A 22,476-nucleotide genomic window follows, 5' to 3' on the forward strand; every position below is an offset into this window, starting at 1 on the left:
CTGTGGGGCTCCCCCACACCCTAGGAGGGGAGCATGGTATGGGGGATGGGCAGTTGGCACAGTCCTGGGCTCACAGCCGGCAGCTCATTCATTCGTTCGTTCATTCACTCAGCACTAGGAGAAGCACTGAGAACAGAGGTCAGAAGTCAGCAGCATTAGGAGGTGGGTGCACAGAGGAGGGCCGCATGAGGCCTGAGGAGGTGATGTGAGGGCAGACGTCCTGGCCAGGAGCCTGGGCACAAGACCCCAGAAGGAGCTGGCCAGAGCGAGATGGGGAGGCGACACCAGTTGACCTTAGGGGACCTGGCTTTCAGTCCTGGGCATGGGAGGGGCAGGACTGGCTGAGTCCACTGGATGTCCCGGCAGGGCTGCCTCAGGCCTGTAGGGCAAGGCTGAGCCTGTCCAGAGCCTGGGGCCCAGTTTCTGCCCATGTCGGATTCACAGCCTGGATGTGTCCCAGTCTCTCCCGTATCATCGTCCCCGGCTGACGGGTGGGGCAGCAGAACAGTTGACAGATCACCCAGCACTGGGCAAGCACGGGTGGGGGGCTCAGCCCTCACACCCCCAGGCCACCTGGGCCCCAGATGAGCCCTGAAGGGCCTCTTCATGCAGTGGCCATCCTGTGTGTCCTTGGCAGCACTCGGGGTTTGAAACTCATTCTGCCCAGTCCTGGGGTGGGGGGACCATAGCCAGAGTGGGCCTTGGGGAGACAGTCCTCTCACCTGGCCAAGGACGACTTCTGTGTCCAGCCCAGAACTCCTAGGTGTCTTGGGGACTCAGGACCCCCACATCTCAGAGCCACGAATGGACAGGGGTGGGGTGCTCACTGGGGACCTGTGTTCTCCACAGCTGAGTCCCAGGGCTGTGGGGTCACACACTGAGAGCCATGCTCCCCCCACACGTGGGTATGCACCTGCGCCTGAGTGGACACATTCATGCTCAAACACAGGTTAACCTGCTGGTGCGCGACACCCCCTTACACGGGGTCCATGTGCGGCCCCCGCACCTACACAGCACGGCTGCCCACCTGCCAGGAGGGAGGATGAGCCGGTGTGTGGGGGCAGGGGGGTCGCCGGGTCCGGAGCCGCCAAGGTCCCAGTGCCGGGGGCTGGGTGCTGCGCCCGTGCAGGAGGCCTGGCCGCCACCCCAGATGGCACATTCCTCAGGTCTTCCCTGTGCCTCTGGGCACTGACTTGTCCACTGAGGAGCTCAAGTGACCTCAGAACTCGGATATTCCCAGGAGCCCTCGGGAGGGTGTTCTCAGAGCAGAGGCACAGACAACACTTCCTGGAGGCAGCATGTGACCCCGAGTCACGATCGCCGTGGGAACCAGAGCCCTGTCATGCACAAGCTGGGCCTGGCCCACAAGGCAGCTCCCCACACTGAGCCCCCAGCCCCCTTTCTGGGTCCCCACTGCCTCTCTGAGCAGCCCCTCCCCTGGCCGCGAGCTGGATTCTCTGGTAGGCTTCCCACTGTCAGAACAGCGGCGACAGGGCTGTGAGGACACAAAACCCCACTACTGGCTAGACCCCAGCCCCAGCCTCAGCCCCCACACCCTCCGCCCACACCCCCTGCCTTAGCCCCAGGCCTTTGCATAGGCTGCTCCTGGGGTCTGCAAGGGTCCCACACTGACTGGCGGGAGCCATTACCCCTTTGCCCAGGAAGATTTCCGGACCCCCGGCTGTGTCGGGGGCTTCCTTGGGCTTCAGTGCCCCTACCCCACGTGTGTAACTGAGGGTGCCCCCAGCAGACACTCACCCAAAGTCCTGTGGCTGGTCTGATCCCTGACTCACCCTCACCCCGACTCCACCCCTTGGGGGTGCCCAGTCCTGACCTCTCACCCGACTCCCTAGACCCAGAGCAGGAAGTTCCCTCGTGTGGTGGACATTGGGGTGGCACATGCATGTAAGTGGGCTGTGTGGATGAGGTGGGGATGACAAGCTAGGCTGAGATTGGGGGTGCTCCTCAGAGGGGCCCTTCTGGGAGGCCCACCTGAGCACTCAGGTGCCACGGGGCCTTAAATGGGGTTAGTGAGCGGATCTGTTTCTAGAACGGCTGCCCCAGCATCCCAGGGGCTGCCAGGGGGAGGTTTTACCCAGGACTCCAGCACCCCAGACCTGCCCAGGCTGTGGAAACCCACACTGACCCCCCAGCCTCACCCCAGGCTCTGATCTCTCACCTCCGACTTCCTGCCCTCCGCTGCCCAGCCTGCCAGGGTGAGGACGGGAGGCCAGCCAATCCCGGAGGCCCCAAGCCACGCCCCTGGCCTATATGACCTCGAGTGTATAAATACACCTGCCTGAAGCTGACACCCAGAGACCTCACACCTGCTTCGGACAGTGCTCTCATCTGGAAGAGCGCACCCATCCCCCTGAGCCCCGCTTGCCTGGGACAGAGCAGAGGGCACGCCTGCCAGACCAGTGCCCCCAGGAAGGACAGCTGCTGGTAGCCAGCCCCGTGGAGGGACACCTGCCAGGTGGAGCACAGGTGGGCCCAGCCCAGAGAAGAGGGAGCGAACACAGCTGGACAGGAGAACTCGGAGCCTCACAGCCTGGTGGTGGCCACCCAAGAGGACCATGCTCAGGCCTTGCTGACGACCCCCGGCCACCAGGTAAGGCCAAGCTCAGGCACTCCCCTCTCACTCGTACGGGCTCAGGGTGGGGTGCCTCTGAGGAGGGCTGGGACCTCAGTGCCAAGGGACTGATGGTGTGGGGCACACGGGCCTGGAGGAGGCCAGCCTGTGGTCACCCCCAGACACGCTGAGGCTGCTGCCTAGCCTGTGGCCACCATGATCCCCAAATGTGGTGACACCTCATGTTGCAATGCTGGGAGCACTCGTGACATCACAGTGATGTCACTGTGACTCACGGTGGCCAGTCATCATGCAGCAACACCCAAACCTTTACGACACCTCACCACAAACTCATTGCACTCGCCCACCGGGACTAACCAGCAAGATAGGGTCAGGGTCACCTCTGGGGGGTCCTTCTGGGCTCCATGGGGTCTGTCCACTGTCCTCCTTACCTGTCCTCCCCCGGGCGAGACCCATGTGGCAGGGCAAGGGGCAGGGCCGGACAGGGCCCTGGTCAGGCAGGTCCCCTGAGCCTTGCCAGGGAGACAGAGGCAGGGTCTCCTGTGGAAATGGGAGCGGGTCAGGAGGACGGCAGCTGTGTGCTTGCGTGACCCTGCAGGGTGGTGGGTCGTCCCAGAGGATGGCTGGGGCTCCTCAGGCTGAGGTGCACTTCTAGGTCCTGAGGGCCAGCAGAAAGCCCGCATCACCAGCCAGACAAGCTGGCCCTGCCGGTTCGGGCGAGGCTGGGAAACAAAGCCTCCTTGGGACACCGGCCCCCACCCCTGTTCAGGCCCTCCTCGACTTCCCGCACCTGCCAGCTCACCCGGGTCCCCAGACGGAGTCCTGACCCTCACCCAGCCAGGCCTGGCGCCCCACCCTCATGCAGCTGCCTGAAAACTGGGTGTGTACCAACCAAATCAGGTGCCCACGCTGGGATCCATGTCCAAACCCACTTCACCCAACCCAGAGTCACACTCCTCCAGTGAGAGCCCAGGTCCTGCCGATGTCTTGGCCAGGTGACCCCGGCTGGTCACCCCGCCCTCTGAGCTGCCATTTTTGTGCTGTGGCTCTTGTGTGTCCCGTGACCTGGGCCCAGCCTGGCAGAGCCCAGACGTCAATAGCAACTGCTGTGGGCTGTTGCCATTGACTTTATTTATGCCCAGGTGGCACTGCCAGATAGGACAGGCCCAGCAGGGGGGTCCACTGAGCGGTCAGCACGACACCCTGGTGCACACGGCCTCCATTCCTAGACCCTCCTTAGAGCGCCCCCCGGATGCTCACCCCTGTCTTGGCATGTGAGGAGGTGGGGGGCAGGCTTACAACTTGAACAGAAAGACCTTGACTCTGGTATAGACGGGCCTTTCCCGAGGTGCCCACAGGTGGGCAGTGTCCTTCCAGACATCTTTGGGGCTGGGGCCGCGCGAAGAGACACAGGGTGCGAGCAGCAGGCTGTGCGGAAAAGGGGCAGCCTGCGGTCACTCACAGGGCTCTCCATTTGTCCCGCAGCTCGGAGTCATGTCGTCAGGCCAGCAGGTGTGGCATTCAGCCACGCCGGCCCCCGGTCGGCCCAGCCCTACAGCCACGGTGCCCAGGTCCCCCAGCACCCCTGGCTCGGAGAAGGTGGCCTCCCCACTGGAGTGCTCCATCTGCTTCTCCGGCTACGACAACATCTTCAAGACGCCCAAGGAGCTCTCCTGCACACACGTCTTCTGCCTGGAGTGCCTGGCCCGGCTGGCGGCCGCCCAGCCCACAGGCCGGCCCGGCAGCGAGGCTGTGCCCTGCCCGTTCTGCCGGCAGCCCACGGCTGTGCCGGCTGCCGGGGCCCCCGCCCTGCGCACCAGCCGCCAGCTGCAGGCCAGGATGCCGGCCCACCTGCGTCGGGAGGAGCCCGTGTGGCTGGAGGGCACTAAGCTCTGCTGCCGCCCGCCGCCCTCCACACCCGGCCTTCCAGCACCTGGCTTCGTGTGTGTGGATGTGGGCCTGAGCAAGCCTGCGGAGCCCGCTGCACCCACACCCACCCCGCGCCCTGCCCGCCGCCAGGGCCGTCTGGCCCGCTGCTGGGCGCGCTGCGGGGACTGGAGGCGCGTGGCGCTGGTCACGGCCCTGCTGCTGGTGCTCTTCTGTGTGGTGCTCTGGCCCGTGCAGTGCGCGCTCAAGACTGGGAACCTGCACTGCGTCCCCCGGCCCTCCGCCACCATCACCACCGCCGCTGCCTTCTCTCCTGGGCCCCTGGCCGACCGCTAGGCTCAGCCACCCCTGCCCCAGCGCCAGGTGTGGGTCCCTGGCCCACAGTTGGGGTCACAGGTGTGGCAACCCCGGAGGGGCCCCAACATCTCTGAGGACCCCATATACCCATTCAGCTCACCTTCCTCCTACTCTGGGGGGCTGGATCCTGATGGCACGGACAAAAGGGTCCCTGAAGCTTCCAAGAATCACAGGCTCCTATGGGTCCCAGAGACTACCTCCCTAACCCCCCATCACGGAGAGACAGCCTTGATGAGGCCCCCTCTCTATTCACTGTGAATTACCTGCATTAGCAGCCCTTTGCTGAGAAGGGATGGCACTCACCATCTTAATTTTATTTTCACATTTCACCCATGGCTCCTTTCCCAGGCCCCTTCCCCAGGCAGGGCTGGCCCCTTCCATTGGCTCGGGGTGCTAATGCTGCCCTCTGACTAGGGGGACAAAGGGCAGCAGCAGGAGGCCCAGTCCTCCAGTGCCCATCCTGAGCTGCACATTTTTAAATAAATGATTTTGTATCCACATTTGGTAAGGGGTCCTCACCCTGTGTGCCCTCCTCCCCATGCCACTGAGCCTCTCCCTCCCGAAAAGCCATGGTCTGCCCCTGTCTCACTCCCACTGGATTGAAATCCCAGCAGCCCCTAGGGCAGATAGCCCCCAGGTTCTAGGGTGTCCAACTCCTGTTCCCTGTGGGCTGTGGATAGGCTGGAGCAGTCCTGCCCCCCTCCCCCAGGAAGATGGGGAGGGCAGCTGGAGCAGGGTGGGGTGGGCAGGAAGGGGTGCGGCCTTGGCACGGTCCAGACCCCTCCTCCAACACGCCCCAGTTGGACCCCCCAAGAAGTCATGACTCCACAGCCCTGCTGAGAGTCCTGACAAGAGGGCCACAGAACCCCAGGACTGACTCTCTGCGAACCAAAGCCTAAGGACGCACAGAAGCAGAAGTGGTGACAGCCAGTGTGTCCTGAAGATCCTGAAGACCTCTAGCAGATCCTCCTGGGGCCAAGTGCAGGGGCTCGAGGGATGGGCAGGAGTCCTGCCAACCCCCACTGGCTTCTGCTGTCGGTCCCAGGAATCCTGCACCACCAGTTAGCATGGTGAAGAGAGGCCAGGCTGGTTCTGGTTCCCCAGACTCCTCACCCCTCACCCCGAGGTGGGTGGGATGGCTGGGGCTCTGGCTGGGCTGGGATGGGGAGAGTGCTCAGGGAGACCCTTGGGAAGCTGGGCCCCAGACCCCAACAAAGACACAGAACTGAAAACGAGTCATTTTATTGAGGGTACCACAAAGCCACAGGGCCATCCGCGATGGGAGGGGCACAGACTACATGCCAGTGAGGGAACACCGGTCACACACCAGTCATGCCCACACGTGAGCCTCACCCAGGCACACGGGGTCGCACACGTGCTCGCAGGAGCATCTCACATGCACCTGTGCTGTGGGCAGCTCCGAAGCAGGGGTGGGTGCTTAGGATGGGGGTGGGGCAGGCAAACACTGATGGTGGCTACAGTCAGGTCAAGCACAGACTGGCCACTCATGACACACGTGGTCACTGTGTTGTGCAGGCCATGACTGGTGGCCTCCCATACCGAGAGACAAACCCCAGCCCTGAAGCCCTGCCTTCCCGCTCCTCCCTCACCTGGGAGCCGCAGAAGGGGCAGGGGCACTAGGGTCTCCCGACTGCCCCTCCCCATTTCTAGGCGTCCAGGCCAGGTCCCCGGCACTCAGGGACAAGCTCCAGCCTGTATGTCCTACACAGTCCCGAGGAACGCCACGGCCCGCCTTGCGGGCTCCCAGCCTCCAGTGCGGCTCCGGCCCCACCCGGGGCGCGCGCACGCGGAGCCCCCTCACCGCGCGAGGCCCCGCAGGTTCTCGTACTCGCCGCCGGGGGCCTCCGGGGTCCTGCGGGCGGAGACAGGGTTCGGCGGGGGCCCACGCGGGATCCCGCCCTGTACGCTGCCCGCTCCCGACCGGGACCCCGGCCCGGTCCCGCTCCCCGACGACCCTACTCACGCCGCCGCCGCCCGAGACGACAGGGGTCCAGCGTTGCGGCCGGGGTCCGCCGACCCGATGCCCACGTCCGGATCGTCGCGCTCCTCCCGCGGCTCGCGCTGGGAGGAGGGCCTGTCGGGCACCAGGTGGCGTCCGCGCGAGGCCCCGCCCCCGCCCGGCCCCGCCCCCACCTGCTCGCGCAGACGCAGCTGCTCGCCCTGGATGTACCGCTGCAGCGCCAGGTACACGAACTTGTACTGCGCCTCGGTCTGCACCATCCCCGAGCGCTGCCGCCGCACCAGCTGGATCGTCTTGGGAACGTCGATGTCGCAGTCCAGACCTGGGCACGAGCGCGCTCAGGACCGGGCGGGGGCCGGGGCGGGGCTAGACAGGAGGGGCGGGGCCGGCAGGGAGGGGCCGGGGCGGCTCACCCTGCCGGCGGATGAGGTCCACCAGGATGTCAATCACGATGAGCGTGCCGGTGCGTCCGATGCCGGCGCTGTGGGGACCGACCAGGAGGCCTGTGGCGAGGTTAGGCGAGGAGGCCGTGGCCCTGCCCGGGGTTGCACCTGCACTGCCCGCCCACCCCGTCCCCGATCGCACCTGCAGTGCACCACCATGGGTCCGGCCCCCGGCGTGCTGCTCTGGGCCCTGTTCACCTCGTCCAGGAAGCTGAGGACGCCGGAGGGCTCGGCCGGGACCCCGTGGTCTGGCCAGCTGAAGTACTGGTAGTGCTTCACTGTGCGCCGTGGCTCCTCCTGGGCAGGGCGGGCTGGTGAGCGTGAGCCGGGCCAGTCTGGACAGTTCCCAGGTGGGACCAGGCCGCAGGGTCACAGCGGAGCTGCTGTGAGCCCCAGGGTAAGAGGGGCACGGGGCATGAACCGGGAGGAGGCAGGCAGAGTTTGCCAGAAGTTGTGACCAGCAGGGTCAAGGCCGAGAAGGGGATGGGAGGGAAATACGGGATTCAGAGCTTGGGGGCTCTCAGATAGCCCCAGGTGGCTCAGACCCCTGGGGAAAGGAAGAGGGAGCAATGGGGTGAGGGAGCAGGTTTCAGGGACAATGACCTCTATTTGGGAAGATTCAAGTGTGAGGGCCCTACAGGGCCCCCCAGGTGGTGAGACATAAGAGACAGGGTGGGGGTGGGGGGCACCGGAAGGAATCTGTTCCTGCCACAGAAATATGTACCACTGGCCTACGAAGGACCTTGAATCTGCTGAGGTGGCCCAGGGAGAGACTAGGGAAGAAGAGGCCATGTGGGTGTGAGGCCACCCTGGAGCCAGGCAACTGGGACCTGGGGCCTGGGGTTGAGAATGTGACCTGCCTGTGAGCACTGCCCAGCAGAGCCCAGGCCGGGACTGTGCCCACTGGGTTAAGGGACATGAATACCACCGAGGCCAATGGGATTGGGTGGAGCCACGAGGTGGGGGGACAGCACAGGACTTCCTCACCCCCAGCACAGACCTGGGGACTTCCTGACTACTGTGACTCTGGCCCTGCATGTCTTGTGGCCCTCTGGGCTCACCTGATCTGGCCGCCACACCTGCAGTTCCCGCACACAGTAGCCCTGGGCCTGGTACTCAGCCAAGTTGCAAATATGTACACGGCCATATTCTTGGCTGCCATGCAGCTCTGGCCAGTACCGGAAACATTTGTTCTGGGAGGGAGGGTGCATTGCATCAGCTGTGCTGGAAGACCACCGGCACCCTTGCCCCTGTGCCCCGTGGGGACTCACACATGCACATGCATACACAGGGGCTTTCCAGAGTCCCCCCCCCACACACACAACACCCCCCCACACACACACACACTTCCCCCCCTAGCATCCCGAAGGCTGAAGAAAAAGCAAGGCTGGGCCAGCCACCAGCACAAATCCACATGCGCACATGGGGAGGGGGCTGTCGAGCCCAAGCTCCTACCCGGCCTCGCTCCACCTCTCTCGTGGCCATGACAATGACCCGTGTGTTCTCCTGGAGGACCATCGCCCAGAAGGCAGCTACTGTGGTTTGCAGACAGCCCTGGGTGGCGATGTATGCCTTGCCCAGTCCATGACCTGGCTTCTCCTCTGGATCACTCTGTAAGGGGGTGGGGGCCGGGGGTCCATTGTTCCCAGGATTTAAAATGCCAGAGGACAGTGCAAGTCTATGCAGATGACTTACAACGTAGCACCAGGTGGCTCACAAACAAATGATGTGCAAAGCAGCACCAGGTGTCTCACACACAGCCCCTCCTGCCCTAGGCTAGGGAGGAGCTTAGGACCAATATTTAGTGCAGCCCACTCTGAGGACTCCTTGGAAACCGCCACAGCCCCTCTCCCCCAACAATGTCTACTGTCCTGCCAGGGCCCATGGATCATTGGGGCACCTGGATCTTCCTGGGCCTGCCAGCAGGAGCTCCAGGTTCCTAATAGGGGGATAGGGTGACTGGTGTGTGGCCAGGCATGGCTCAAGGTGTCCTGTCTGATCCATGCTAGGCCACACAGCAGCTGGCCATACATGCCTGTCTCTTGCACACCCACCCTGATATAGTTGGCGTTGATGTAGTTGGCGCCAGGCACACTGTCGTCCACATCATGCAGAGTGACACGGGTGGTGTCAACTGGGAAGGAAAGATGCTGCTCAGGTCTCCAGGGGAGAGGGAGGAGGAAACGGACCTCACCCGTCTCCTTGCCCGCGGACCCCATGGTGAGCAAGATGAGGCAGGAAGGGGCCGTGCATGCGCAGAAGGGAAAGTCACCCCGGTGGTGGGACACAACGCCCTGCCTCAACCTCCACAGGCCCCTCCTTGCCAGATGGGCCCCACATGGAGCGGATGGAGCCCTGGCTCCCCAACACGGCCCCCCCGCCTGGCCCTCACAGGGAAGGATGTTCTTGTAGCGATTCTTGGGCTTGTTCTCCAGCCGCTGCCCCTCCGTCCGTGGATACAGGAGCCGACATTCCTGCTGCTGCAGCATCTGGTTGGGGGTGGGGAGCTTCAGCCTGTTGTCCCACACTTTTCCAGAGCCTTCAATGACCATCCTACCTCCCCTAAACCTCACCCCTCTGCGGGGCCTCGCCCAAGCCCCTAAGGACGGGAGTCTGTGGGAGGGTGAACAGTGGCGAGGGGGGCGGGCACCTCGAATTCCTCCCAGAAGCCTTGCTTGGCCTTCTCGCTGGCTTCAGTGGCCCTGCTGAGCTCCTGTACTCGGCTCTCGATGCTTGCGGCATTGATCCTCGTGGCCTTCAGGGGCTGGCCGGGAGAGGTCTGTGTCCACACTTAACAGGGTCCAGCAGACCCCGCGGCGCCTCCCCCCAGGGGCAGCTGCCCTGACCCCACACGGTTTCCCTAGGCCACCCCGCCCCAGCACTGCCTACCCCCTTTTCCCTGGGTCCGACGTCCCTTGGGCCGTCCCCACCCCAGGGGTGAAGCTCACTCAGGATCCCAAGGGTCACGTGCCTCCGGGCATACCTGCTTGAGATGCACCACAGTCCCTGACTTCTCCACCATGGGGTTCTTCTTGTAGTGCTCCACCAGGTCTGTGAGGGTGTCGAACTGCTCCCCACCTCCCACGTCATACTTCCCATCTGGCTGTGGGGGTGACAATGAGGCACCTGGCCACTGCCTGCCTCCCCTGAGTCACACCCCTACCCCTGCTGCCACCTCCCACCTGGAAGTGGATCATGACGTGTGTGACCCGTGGCCGGCGGTCAGCCTTGTCTGGCTGCTGTGTGAGCGCGGACAGCACCAGGTCCCCCGGTTTGCTCTGACTCTCCCGCACCAGGAAGGTACCCGGACGTCCTTTTTCCATCAGCAGCTGCTCGGCCTCCTTGCCAGACAGGTGTCCATGGTACCACCTGGCCCAGCGTGGTGGGGGTGGGGTGGGGGAGCCCAGGTGAGCCTGGGGGCCATGGCCTTGCCGGGTGAGGGGACACAGACCCACATGCAGCCAGAAGGCTCCAAGACAAGACACAGACACAGAGAGAGACAGACGGACCCACCCAGATCTCAAGGGCCCGGGCAGTGCCCTCACCCAGGCCAGCCTCAGTCTGCCCTGCCCGACTCTCTGACTCTCCCCCTGCCCAGGAGCGGGCAGGCTGGAAGCAAGACAGGCGGGCCCTGCAAGGCCGAGGGTGGCCACCAGGTGGCAGTCTGGTCCCCAGCGAGGAGGGACAGGGCCGCCTTCTCAGACCAGCCCCACAACCCCTCCCTGGCGGATGCAGCTTCTTCAGGTCTCAGCAGTGCAGGCAGGGAAACTGAGGCTGGAGAAAACTGCTCACCAGAGTCACCAGGCAGGAGGGTAGGTGTAAGACTGGCTGCAGGGCTCCTGCTGCCCACTCACCCTTGTGGCCAGTGCCCCAGACCCAGAGGAAATGCGGCCCCAAGCCCGGGGAGGGGGGCGCGCAGGACACTCCCTCAACTGTGCTGCAGCTGTGCCCAAGCCTGACCCTGAGCCACGGAGGGCAAAGGAAACCCGGACCCATGCCCAGCAGACCCTGCTCCCCCGGACCCTGGCATGCACGTGGTCACAAACATGCTGGTGTCTGCAGCTCACCGCTCAGATACGGGGTCCTGGCAGCCCAGCGGGTGCCGGAGCTCAACGGGGGCCCCGCTGCGCTCACGGAGCAGCCCCCCATGCTGGCCTGTGTAGTGCTGCACCAGCTCGGCTAGCGTCGCGAACTTCTCCCCTCCGTACAGATCATAGTAGTCGCCTGTGTTTTGGATCTTGATGTGGGTCACCTCATTGTGGCGCCTGGAAGGCAGGTGCACCAGGCACTGCTGTGGGGGGGGGGCTGCTCCCACCAACCCCTTCTTCCCATCACCACCCGCAGTTTCCAGAACAGTCCCAGAGCTTTTCCTGCCCTGATGTCTCTGCCTCCGCCCTTCCCCTGCCAAGAGCAGCCAAGGCCCTTCCCCATCAGCCAGTGTGAGAGTCCCACCCTGGGCGGTGGGCATCCCGCCCCCACTGCTGCCCCTGTGAAGGCAGGACTGGGCTTGCAGACCACAGGCCTGACTCTCCATTGGCCTGGAGGCAGATGCCGAAGCAGCCCTCCATGATGGGCTCCGCCTCACCCAAGCCCACCCGCCTGGGAGCTCCTGACGACCAGCAACAGGGCCCTCAAGACAGCTTCCCCAGGCCTCACAGCATGGGAAGCTATCAGGAAAGCCCCAGGGGAGGACCTCAGCCTCTCCAATGTGAGAGAAGTCCATCCTGAGAGGTAAGCTCAGTTCCACCTGCTGCCTCAGCTTTAGCAGAGAGACTGGAAGGATCTACAGACCTTTTGAAAGCCCCCTCCCCAGATCACCACTCTTTCTCACAGGCTGACCCCTTTCCATCTAGGGCCGACACAGATCTGGCTGTCTACTCTGCTGGTTGCAGCCCCTCCCCATTCCTCCTCCCCACACAATGGCCCTTTCATGGCCTCAGGCCAGACCCCCAGTGGGCAGCATCCCCAGGAGACGGGATCCTAATGACAGCCATTGAGGCCCCCTGTCCACCACACCAGACTCCTCAGAGTGCAGGAGGGAGGTCCTGCCAACTCCCTACCTCACTGAGCCCTTCTAAATGATTCCCTCCTGTCCAGAAGTCACTTGGTCAGGAATGCCAGATTTCCACCCACCCTTGCCAACCTGTTGGCTCCCCACCCCTCACAAAACCCAGATTCTTAGATGTCCAGCCCCCAGCGGGGATCCTCACTTCCCAAGACAATGCCCCACACCCCTCTGGGAAGACAGGGAAGACCGATCCCCACCTGTCCCCCAGCCTAGGGTGGAGCCTCAGGCCTGTTCACACCTGGCCGCAGCACCCACCCCCCTTCACCCACCTGACAGACAGTGTGAAGCCCCCTGGGCAGCTCTTGCTGGGTCTTGCCAGGAAGCTCCCATGCTGGCCCCTGGACAGGAGAAGCTTCTCGGCCTCAGCTCCGCTCATGTTGGGGTGAAACCACCTGCAATGAGGACCACAAGCTGGCAATCCCAGAGAGCTAGGGTGACACTGAGCATACTCTGGGCTCCCCCACCCGAGGTCCTCGCCCACACCCAACCTCCACCCATGGTGCCTGTTCTGGGCCCCATGCTTACAACCTGCCATGGGCAGTGACCCCTGGGTCTGAGGTCTGTGGGGAAGAAGGTGGGGCCATAAGGTCCCGGGGACACAGATGAGCAGAAACTTTCCTGCCGCTGGGGGGGTGGGTGGGGGTGAGTGGGACAGACACCCTCCAGCACCCCCGCAGAGCCACCACCAGGAACCTCACCTCACACTCTGTGCCTGGTCCCTCTGGCCCTGCCAGGGCATCGCAGCTTGGCCAAAAGTACTCGGGGTGTCCCGGTGTCACCCAGGGCCTCCTGCCTGCCCTCAGAGCCCCGTCAGCAGACCCCGTTCTACCCCTCCTGGTGTGGTGTTGGCCACCACCTTCTCTCATGGGGCATGTGCTGCCAGCCCAGGGACCGCCCCCGCCCCCCATAATGTGTTCGTCACTTAGCCCTCCCAGAACAACAGCACATCTACGGGTTCAGCTCTATGTCCCGCCCGGACCACTCTCCCCAGCCCTGGCTCCACACCCACAGGAGCTCATTCACCACAGACCCATTGTACTAGCTATTCTCTGCTCCCCTGGCCCACATTCGTATGGCTGGGAGACCCCTCTCACTTCTCATTCGTTATCCCTTATTCGGCTTTATTTCTCTTCATAGTATTTGCCTCCTTGACATATATGATATATTGTAGGCTTACTGTCTATCTCCCACTCAAGGATTTGAGCTCCAAAGGGCAGAACCTGTTCTGTGTAATGCAGTATCCCAGGGACGAAAACAGTGCCTGGGTATTAATTAAGAAGTGGATGAATAAGGGGGCACCTGGGTGGCTCAGTTTGTTAAGCTTCTGACTCTTGATTTCGGCTCAGGTCATGATCTCAGGTTTGTAAGACTGAGCCCAGCGTTGGACTCTGTGCTCAGTGCGGAGTCCGCTTAAGATTTTCTCTCTCCCTCTGCCCCTCCCCCCACTTATGCTCACGCTCTCTAAACTAAACACAAAAAATCTTAAAAAAAAAAAAGCGAATGAATAAGTAAATGGATGGTGGGGCTACAGGTACCAGGGTGGCTGGCACGTTCTGCCAACTGTGGGGCTCGACACAGGCTGAATCCTGTTGCTGAAGGACTACGGGGGGGCTGCAAGCTGAGAGGGACTGCAACCCTGCCTCTGTCCCCAGCCCTGCCTCCCTGGGACTGTCCTTCTTCACAGCCTCCCCCATGAGGTGGGGGACAGCCCCAGGTTCCCGGAGGGACTGGCCAGGAGGGCCCTCACTCAGGGTTGTGCATGAGCCCATGTCCAAGATCATAACTGCTGGGTTCTTTCCCCTGGTAGCTTTTGCTTCCTCTATTAGGGCAGGAATTTCTGGCCCAGGTTTAAATCTGACCCAAGAGATAGGAGGAAGGATGATCCTGCCCTGTAGAGCTCTTTCTAGAATGGAACTCAGATCACATGTCTAACGCCAGCCTGGATGCTTCTCCCTCCAGGTCCTTCTCTTCTTTCAGGCCTCCTTCTGCCCCAGGCCTTCAGCCTGTCCTTTCTCCTCCAAGGACCATCTGTGCTCGTAGTCTATCCCCGTGTGTCCAACACAGCAGTCTATAGCATGTGTGAAATGTGAATGTAAATGAATTAATATTCAACAGAATCAAAACCCAGTTCCGTGGCCACACTGCCACGTTTCACTGCTGAGAGCCACGTGAGGCTAGCAGACTGTTGACAGTGCAGGTAGGAAACATTTCCATCACCACGGAAAGTTCTGGTCTGCGCTGGCCTACACTGCCCGTCCTTGCCTGAGTCCTCACAGATCTGTTTCCCTCTGCCCTCCAGCCCCATAGAGACCTCTGCTCTCAGGGTGCTCATCCGTCTCCGGGGCCTGTGGCCAGGCCTCAGTCCTCAGCAGCATCTGACTGACCCATGCCTCCACTCGGCCCTTCTCCAGAATTCCACCCTCCCCTGGTTTTCTGCCTCACCTGGTCAAGATCCTTTGCTGGGCCCTCCTCTTTCTGACCTCTCAATGTCAGAGCTCCTCACCCGTGCTGGCCCTGTGTCTACACGGCCATGTGCCTTCTACACCTCTAGCCTCACCTGGGATCTGAGCTTCAAACTCACAGATGCTTCTCTTCTTGGCACCTCTATTTGGAAAGGTAACAACATTTCTATCTTAACATTTGCAAAATTTAGAACTCCTGGACACACTCAGAAAGCCCTGCTCTTTTACCCGGTCCCCACTCCATGAAGGGGGCCACTGCTCAGGCGTAGCTCAGGTCACCAGCCTGCAGCCCCTCGGCGCTCTCTTTCCCAGCAACCTTGTGTCCTACCTTCCAAATGCACCCAGAACCAACCCCTTTTGCTGGGCATGGCTCACATTCCCTGCATTTCCCAGCAATCCCACTGCTGCCCCTACTGTGTTAACAGCCCATAGACACACACATACTTTTGTGTTTGTCACCCTGTGTTTTCACTGAGGGCAGGCTCGGATCTGACGCTGATGGCTCCCCAGGGTCCATGTGTTGGTCTAGAGAGGCCTGGAACCTCAGACGACCTCCCCGGGGCCACCCAGCCTGCTCACACTTTCCCTGGGGGAATCGGGGTTACCATCATCCAGGCCCTTCCTGGGCATGTTCTGAGCCTAGTGTCTTGAGCCCTCTCCCATGCTGGCTTGTAGGGGAGCCAGACCTGGGGGCAATTTTTGGTCAAGTGGTCCAGCAGGTAAGGCTGCCGGGGAAGGTTTCCTAGAGGAGGAGAGGCCACATGGTGACCTCTAGAGCCAGTCACAGGAGAGTAGGCGAGGCCTCCAGGAAAAGGGCAAGGGCTTCATGCTGTCCCTGGACCCATGATGAGACAGTGTGGGGCAGGGGCGGGGGGTGGGTGGGTGGCGGGGAGTGGAACCCAGAAGAAAGCTTCCAACTCCCCCTCTGCCATGGGCCACCTACTCTGCTGAACCACATCCTGTGCCCAGATGCCCCCTGCCCCCTCAGCCCCAGTAGCCTCAGATTCCAGTTCAAGATGGGCAATGCCCAGAGTGTGGGGGCAGGGGTAGAGGGTGGAGGCCCAGAATCAAAGCCACAGAGAGGGGTGAAGGGCACCTTGTTGTCCTTTCAGGGACTCTCAATCATACTTTCCATCCCCCTCTCCTCCCCACAAACTGCCACTGGGTCTATCAGGTGGAAATCTCCAGGGTGGGGCATCCTGAGAGGTTGCAGTCACTCACACCACCGCCCTCCAGAATCCCAGGCTGACGCAGGGCCTCACATCCCCCCAACCAGGCCTGAGGTGGAGCTGAGAGCCCAGCAGGCCAGTGAGGCTTGCTGCCCCTGGCTGAGGGGGTGGGAGGAGGTAGGGAGGCTACAGGTCCCCATCTCCAATCCCCATACCCCTCGGTGCCAGGGCCCCCCAGGGTCACCTCTGTGCCAAAGAGCTCCCTGTTCTGTGATGGGTCAATGACTCAGCTCTGCCTTGGCGACACGGTCTTGCAGTCCCAGGGAAGGAAGACAGGTAGGGTGAACAGGGCGTACTAGGCTCCCAACAGGTCTCATGGCTTCGGCCCTTCAAGGCCCAACTGAACCCAGTCAGTGCCCAGGAGCCCAGGAACAGCCCACCTAACCAATCAGCCTGGCCACTGGCTGGCCTAGCTCCCTGTGTGGCCTTGCTCCAACCCTGGAACCGGGGAGTCAACACGCCTACGCCCGTGATACAGGGGATGGAGACTCCTGCAGGGAAGACACTGTTGTGATGGTGCGGAATCCACAGACCAGTGGAGAAGGGTTCCCGGTTGGAATTCCAGGCCTGAGGACCCCAGAGCACAGGCAGTGTCCTTCTCCATCTCCCTGCCCCCAGGCCCTAGGCCCTGACCCTTCTGGCCCAAGACCTTGGCCCAAACCAAGGGCCACCTGTCTATATAGAACCAAATTAACCAGAGATACGCTGTCCTCTCCAACCCCTGGAACAGAAGGTGAGCCTGAGGGGGCTCTGCATGCCCACCACCCCACCATGGGACCCAGCCCCCCCCAGGCATCAGTATCAATGCACGTGCACCCAGCCCTGCCGCACAGTGCTGGAGGCCCTTGGGAGACAGTGCCGATGGACGTGCCCATTGACCCACAAACCACAGGGCCACAGGAAGGGGACTTGAGGTGGGGATGGACACAGGGGGATAGGCTTTACTGCCCAGGCCTCAGAGGAGTGACAGTCCAGATGGTCAGCACAGGGTGGGGCAGAGAGGGGTTGGCAAGGCAGGCAGAGCCTCACCGGGGGCTTTCCCAGGCTGGAGCAAGGTCACGTGCGCATGACACAGACATGGCCTTCTCTGAGGACCAGAACTTGCCTGGGGGACAATTAAGAGTGAAGCTGAGGGGAGTCTGAGGGGTCATCCAACCAAACCTCAAAACCCCCTCCTCCCTGAATTTGGACTGTAATCACAGACAAGTTCCTGAGATCCAACTGATTTCCACCATTCCTGAGCTAAGAGGGCCTGTGACCTTGACAGAGGCCACTGTGCCTAGTTGCTTCCTCACTACATCCCTCCTAGGGATCCTGGGACCCTCATCACTGAGGTGCTGCTGGTGGGAGATGGGGGAGGCAGGGGTCTCTGCCTGGGGCTAAGGACCTTGCTCCTCGGGTCCAGAGACACCCTGGGGACCCTGAAGATCAGACCTTGTCCAGCCCCTCACTGATCTAGGAAGTCACTCAGGGTCATAGCATGACCCCTACTGAGAACTCCTGCCTCACCAAGCCCCCAGTGATGTGTCTCATACCTGTATGACCCCCCATGGACATCCACACGCATGCTAGAGTCTGAGCTCACACGTGTGTGTGCTCATACCCAGAGAGCAGGGATCCAGCAGAAAGGGCAGGAAGGGCCCAGTTCCTGTCACACTTCCCATTTTCCCTCCCCATGGAGGCAGGAAGCTGGTTTGACCTGCCGCTGCCTAGGCTCTCACGTCCCTACCAGGGAGCTTGTCCCTTAATCCTGGCCCTTAAGAGGGTCTGGAGGAAAGATGAGCCCATCTAGAGAGGGCTGGTCCTTGTAGTTAGCGTCAAGGGACCAAGACTAGAGCAGAGGAGACTAGACCCTGCCCTGAGGGGTCCTAGGGAAGCAAGAGTTACCCCGCACCTGGCAGAACACAAACCCAGTGGCCAGAAGGGAGCCTGGAGCAGGGCACGGCGTCCAGGGGAGGGAGAGTGGGAGGGTCTGGCTTTGTCCTGACACCTGCTGCCCATTCTAGGCTCCAACCACTGCCACCCACCACCTGCAGGGCATATTCTGTTCCTTACGGTTAGGGTACCTCTGACCTCCACCATGGCACCTCCCACCCCCATTAGAAAGATTCAACCGCCTGGGTGAGGCCCGGCCTCGTGGGCCTGGGACCCCGGGCATCAGGCCCTGGCTGTGGAGAGAGGTCTGTGCCAGGAGGTCAGGCCTGGGGGCATGTCTCGGCGCTACCCGTCGGTGCCCATCGGGCCCGAAGCACATCTCCAGGGGTCGCGGAGTCCAGCCACCTAAAGGCCCTGGCTCACCTGCGCGAGGTCATGTCTGCTCCGCGCTGGGCGCTTGGCGGGTCCAGGCGGCCGCGCCCTCGGGCCACTTCGAGAAGGCCCCGCCCCCTAGGGCCCCGCCCACTCAGGGCCCCGCCCACCCAGAGCCTTGTCCGGGAGCTTCCTTAAAGGCGCCGTGTCCACACGTCTCACCACCGCGTAGGAGAAGTTGCGATAAAAACAACAGTTTTCGAGGGCGCCAAACTTCAGAACCAAGAGATTCGCGCGGGCGTCCCGGGCTCGGAGGGCGAGGGCGCGGGGCAGCCGGGACCGAGCGGCCCCCAGCCTGGCCGGCCGCCTCCGCACAGCAGCGCCTAAATGTGATAAACGGCACATCAGTCCCACCGCGCGCTGTCCCAGAGCCCGCAGGCCTTTCCGCATTGCCTCCTTAATGGGAGGGGGGCGGTGAGGGGCTGCGCTCCCTTCACGGGGAGGTGGGGGAATTCGGAGCTAGAGGAGGAGACCCCTGGGGGACGAAGGTGGGAGGACGTGTTGCCGTTGCAATGCGATGACCAGGTAACCACCTCTTACTTTTCTACCTTGGGGGCTTCCCTCTTTTCCTCCCCACCTCGGCCACCCACACTAGACAGTGCCCTCCCTTCCTAAGTGATGCTGACCCCCCTTCACCTTTGCTCCTGCTACAGCTGCCCCCCATCTGCTTGTTTCCTGTCCCCCACTGGCCAAACCACCTTTCATAAGCCAGTTTCTGGGGAGCAGCACCCTAATTCATCTGGGCTCTCAACCTTGAGATCCCTGGTTAGGAACTTCAGGGCCCTCTCCCGTCCAACTCCTCTCTACCACCTTTCCAGGAGTGGTACACCAAGGCATGGAAACTTCTCCTGAAGCTTCCAACCCTGGAGCCCAGATCCCCACCCACCGCTGTGGAGAGCGGGTCAGTGCTGACTGACTGCCCTGCTTCCTTCCTCTCCCATTCACCTGGGTCACCTCACTAGCCACCTGCCGGGCCTGAGCCTCAGCAGCAATTGCCCTGAGAGCCCCCTCCTTCTGGAACCATCAACTCCCAGACACTCCTGGTCCTCCTGGCCCCACTGGCCCACCTTCTCCGTGACCTCCCGGTGTGAGAGCCTCTTCTCCCCTCACTTGACTCCCAGAGCAGCCCACTTGCTGGGCTCCCTTATGTTCAGCGTCCCCTCCGCCTGGTACTACATGGCTTCCTGGTCTCTGGTGAGTTGGCTCTCAGCTCCTCCAGCCCAGCCCCTCCAGATGCATTAGGGTGGTACACCCAGGTGCTCCAGTGCCTTCATCAGGGCCCCACCGCCCAGCCCCGCAGAGGCCTATCCACTCTGCTCCAAAATCCTCTCTTCTCTTTATTAGTACTTGGGCCCCAGCACTCTGTCCTACACAGCAGGACATCTCATGAAGTCTGACCGACTCTGGCTCAAACCCCTCCAGGAGCTCCCTGCAGCTCTTCAGACAGATCCCCAGCCTAGCTGGGTCCCACAGGATCCGTCCTGCCCACCTTTGCCTGCTCCTACCGGGCCTCCAGCTGTTTGGGCTGGGCCTGCACTTCCTCTTTCTGCTCAGAGCACCTTCCAGCCGCAGGGCACTTGCTCGGATGTAGATGCCTCCTGCCCCACCGCAGGTCTTCACACCCTTGCTCCAGCAGCTTGCTTACCCTCAGGTCTCGGTCGAGTACCAGGTATTCCTGGAGCCTCAGGCTAGTCCTGCCGCTTGTACCCTGCATCATCACCTGTTTATCTCTCCTTAGCACCTTGGCTTTTAGGGCCACGCTCCTCCCCCATCCACAGCACCTGACAGCTGACAGCCTCCATTCCACACACATCGCCTGAACAAACAAGTTAAAGAATAATGGATGAAAATGTGAATGCCCATGGGCTAACAGGTCACCCGGGTGCTGAGTGTATGGGTATTTTTGTTTTCTTATATTCATTTTCTGCTTTTTTTCTATTAACAAAAAAAAAAAAACAAAAAAGGAACAGTTATCCTTTATAAAAGTCAGGAGTTCCAGGGAGGAGGACACTCACTCTCCCTTCTTCCCCTGTTCCTTGTTAGAGGCTCACAGCTGCTATGGGGCTGGTTGGTCACAGCTCCACGGGGCCAGCCCATCTCAGGGCTTCCTGCTGCTGGTCTCCCAGCAGAGCCAAGTCGCCCTCCTACCTGGGCCAATGAAAAAGGCTGCCCGCCCCACTCACCCTGGCTGCACCCCCAGGCCCTCCTACCCCCCACCTACCCTGCCCCCAACCCCCCTGCCCTTAGTACAATCTTCCCACTCTCCTCACAGCCCCCCTTCCCATCCTGTGCTCACGTACTGATGTAGAAAACACGTGTGCAAACACACACATGCACACGCACTCATAGGGGGTTGCTGCCGGCAAGACCGGTCACCTGCAAGGCCACCTGGTGTGCTGCCTCCACGGGCCCTACCCCAGTGCATAACAGTGTGCACTCTGCAAAAAAGCAGCCCTACACCCCAGTGCAAGGCCCTTTTCTCCATCCAGGGCTTCCTAAGAGAGCTTAAAGCCTGTGCTGTATCACAAACTTGAACAAGAAGCCACAGGAGAGGAGCCAGCAAGGTGGGTGGTCCCTGGGCCAGGCAGGGCTCGGGGACGTGTCTGATGTAGACAGATGCCAGCACCTCTTTTAAAGTGTTCAGACTTTATTTCACGGTGATTGACACAGACACAGACAGACTGGAGTTAGTAACATGACATATGTTCCCTCCAGCCTTTGGGCTCAATGGCCCATTCCCAGCTGTGGGAGGGTTGGGGCTGCCACTCCCACAGGAGGGCAGGGTGTGTGTGGGGGGGCAGGTGGGATGGGCGTAATATTGCAGTTCTCTCTGCTGCCTCTACACCCACCCCTTGGCCTTGGTCTTGGACAGTGACACCCGTCACACCAGAACCAGAGAGAGAGTTTGCTGTATGGTGTGCTCAGCTGCCCTTGGGCCGGGACGGGAGGGACGATGGCCCTGTCACCCCAGGTATCAACTAAAATCAATGCAGAAAGGTTGGTGGTCAGGCCCAGACATCCATCCTTGAGAGGGGGATGCCAGCTACCCAAGCAAGGAGGCAGTGGGCATCCACCGCATCACACAGCAGCCCTGCTCCCTCTTAGGACTGCTAATGAGAGCTGGGGTATCTGGGGGCGGGGCACAGCTATGTCCAGGGTGGCTGGGTAGACAGGCAGGGCTAGCGAAGGGCCAAGGTGCCCTGACCAGGTCTGGGCCTGGCCTCTGTTCCCCAGCGCTCTGGGACTGGTGGACGCGGGTGAAGGGAGGGGTACAGTAGAGCCCCAATAGTAACATTGCTGTGAAGTCACAGTATTGGCACAGGAGGCCTGGGAGGGGCCAGTCTGGGCTCGAGGCTAGCCCTGGCCTACAGCACACCCAGGGAGGAGGAGCAGCTCAAATGGGAACCCAGAAAGGCCCCTTAGGGCTTGCATGGAGGAAGGGCCCCCTCAAGCCCCAGCAGCGCCTTCCTGCTCTGGGGACACAGGCCCAGCACGGGTGGACACACGGGGGAGGCACAGCACGAGGGGCCGAGACACAGTGGCCCAAGGTAGAGGGACACATCCTGAGGCTGCCGCTGGAGTCAAGCCCTCCATGCTGCCCGCGTCATCTCCCCCTGCAAGTCCCGTGACACAGTTTGTCTCTGTAGCTTGTCTGCTTGGACGGTAGGGAGGCTGGTCCAGCAGTCCCTCTGGCCAACACATAGGCAAGAAAACCATATCAAAAAAGCAATGAGTTTACAAAAATAGAAAATAATGACAACAGGGTGGGTGGTGGGCTGTGGTGTGTCTCATGGGGTGGCGCAGGGCCGAAGCTCCGGCTTGGTGACAGCATCCTCCAGCAGGTGCAGCGGGCGCTGACCCACCACCACGTCCCGTAGGCAGCCCACAAAGCCTGTGCTGTAGGCCTTGGGCAGGGCCTGGGCCATGGGCAGCTTCTCCAGGCCACCTGCAGGAAGACAGAAGGAAGGCCACCCGGCTGTGACTCAGGGATGGGCAATCTGGGGCACTAGCCAGCAGAGAGACCCACAGGTACTTGAAAGACCAAGTGAGTTACCCGAAGCCTGTCAGTGCCCTGGGGGGAGGGGGAGACCACGTGACCAGGAGACAGGCTCCGGCCTCCCGGCGCCACAGTCACCCAGGGAAGAGCGG

At 61.8% G+C, this 22,476-nt stretch overlaps 3 protein-coding genes across 12 annotated transcripts in view; 1 reads left to right on the plus strand and 2 right to left on the minus strand.

Annotated features, from left to right (window-relative positions):
- Positions 1 to 2,032: 2,032 nt before the first annotated feature.
- RNF223 (ring finger protein 223) lies at positions 2,033 to 5,337 on the plus strand. The gene is made up of 2 exons (XM_036110172.2): positions 2,033 to 2,611; positions 4,079 to 5,337. Exon 2 carries the CDS (start codon positions 4,088 to 4,090, stop codon positions 4,814 to 4,816), a length of 729 nt encoding a protein of 242 aa, XP_035966065.1. The 5' UTR covers positions 2,033 to 2,611; positions 4,079 to 4,087; the 3' UTR covers positions 4,817 to 5,337.
- Positions 5,338 to 6,526: 1,189 nt separating this feature from the next.
- Positions 6,527 to 18,371, minus strand: LOC118547035 (tyrosine-protein phosphatase non-receptor type 11-like). Of its 2 annotated transcripts, XM_036110158.2 has the most exons (15): positions 18,319 to 18,371; positions 12,599 to 12,721; positions 11,329 to 11,526; positions 10,444 to 10,630; positions 10,245 to 10,364; positions 9,912 to 10,025; positions 9,654 to 9,750; positions 9,316 to 9,395; positions 8,717 to 8,872; positions 8,323 to 8,454; positions 7,404 to 7,558; positions 7,232 to 7,299; positions 6,992 to 7,140; positions 6,822 to 6,919; positions 6,527 to 6,710 (listed from the first exon to the last, which is right to left on the minus strand). In XM_036110158.2, the coding sequence occupies exons 1-15, from the start codon at positions 18,330 to 18,332 to the stop codon at positions 6,656 to 6,658; spliced, it is 1,746 nt and encodes a 581-aa protein (XP_035966051.2). In that variant the 5' UTR covers positions 18,333 to 18,371; the 3' UTR covers positions 6,527 to 6,655. The 2 variants fall into 2 exon arrangements, with proteins under 2 accessions (XP_035966051.2, XP_077930078.1); XM_078073952.1 differs by lacking the exons at positions 6,527 to 6,710; positions 6,822 to 6,919 and having other exon boundaries at positions 7,032 to 7,140; positions 7,232 to 7,321; positions 9,316 to 9,750.
- Positions 18,372 to 20,956: 2,585 nt separating this feature from the next.
- AGRN (agrin) overlaps positions 20,957 to 22,476 on the minus strand; it is a 34,397-nt gene continuing 32,877 nt past the window's right edge. For all 9 annotated transcript variants that reach the window (XM_036110173.2, XM_078073954.1, XM_078073956.1 and 6 more), the window contains one exon: positions 20,957 to 22,273. In XM_036110173.2, coding sequence (XP_035966066.1) covers positions 22,116 to 22,273 — 158 coding nt within the window. In that variant the 3' untranslated portion in view covers positions 20,957 to 22,115. The remainder of the gene's footprint in view (positions 22,274 to 22,476) is intronic.

The sequence above is a fragment of the Halichoerus grypus genome, chromosome 5 (assembly GCF_964656455.1).
Source record: "Halichoerus grypus chromosome 5, mHalGry1.hap1.1, whole genome shotgun sequence".
NCBI lineage: Eukaryota > Metazoa > Chordata > Mammalia > Carnivora > Phocidae > Halichoerus > Halichoerus grypus.

Coding starts and splice junctions, on each gene's coding strand:
- LOC118547035 (XM_036110158.2), bottom strand. Junction 11,527..12,598: donor GGCTTCACACTGTCTGTCAG/GTGGGTGAAGGG, acceptor CCTGCCTTCCAG/GCGCCACAATGAGGTGACCC. Junction 10,026..10,244: donor CTGTGGTGCATCTCAAGCAG/GTATGCCCGGAG, acceptor TCTCCCGGCCAG/CCCCTGAAGGCCACGAGGAT.
- RNF223 (XM_036110172.2), top strand. CDS start 4,088: ATGTCGTCAGGCCAGCAGGTGTGGCATTCAGCCACGCCGGCCCCCGGT.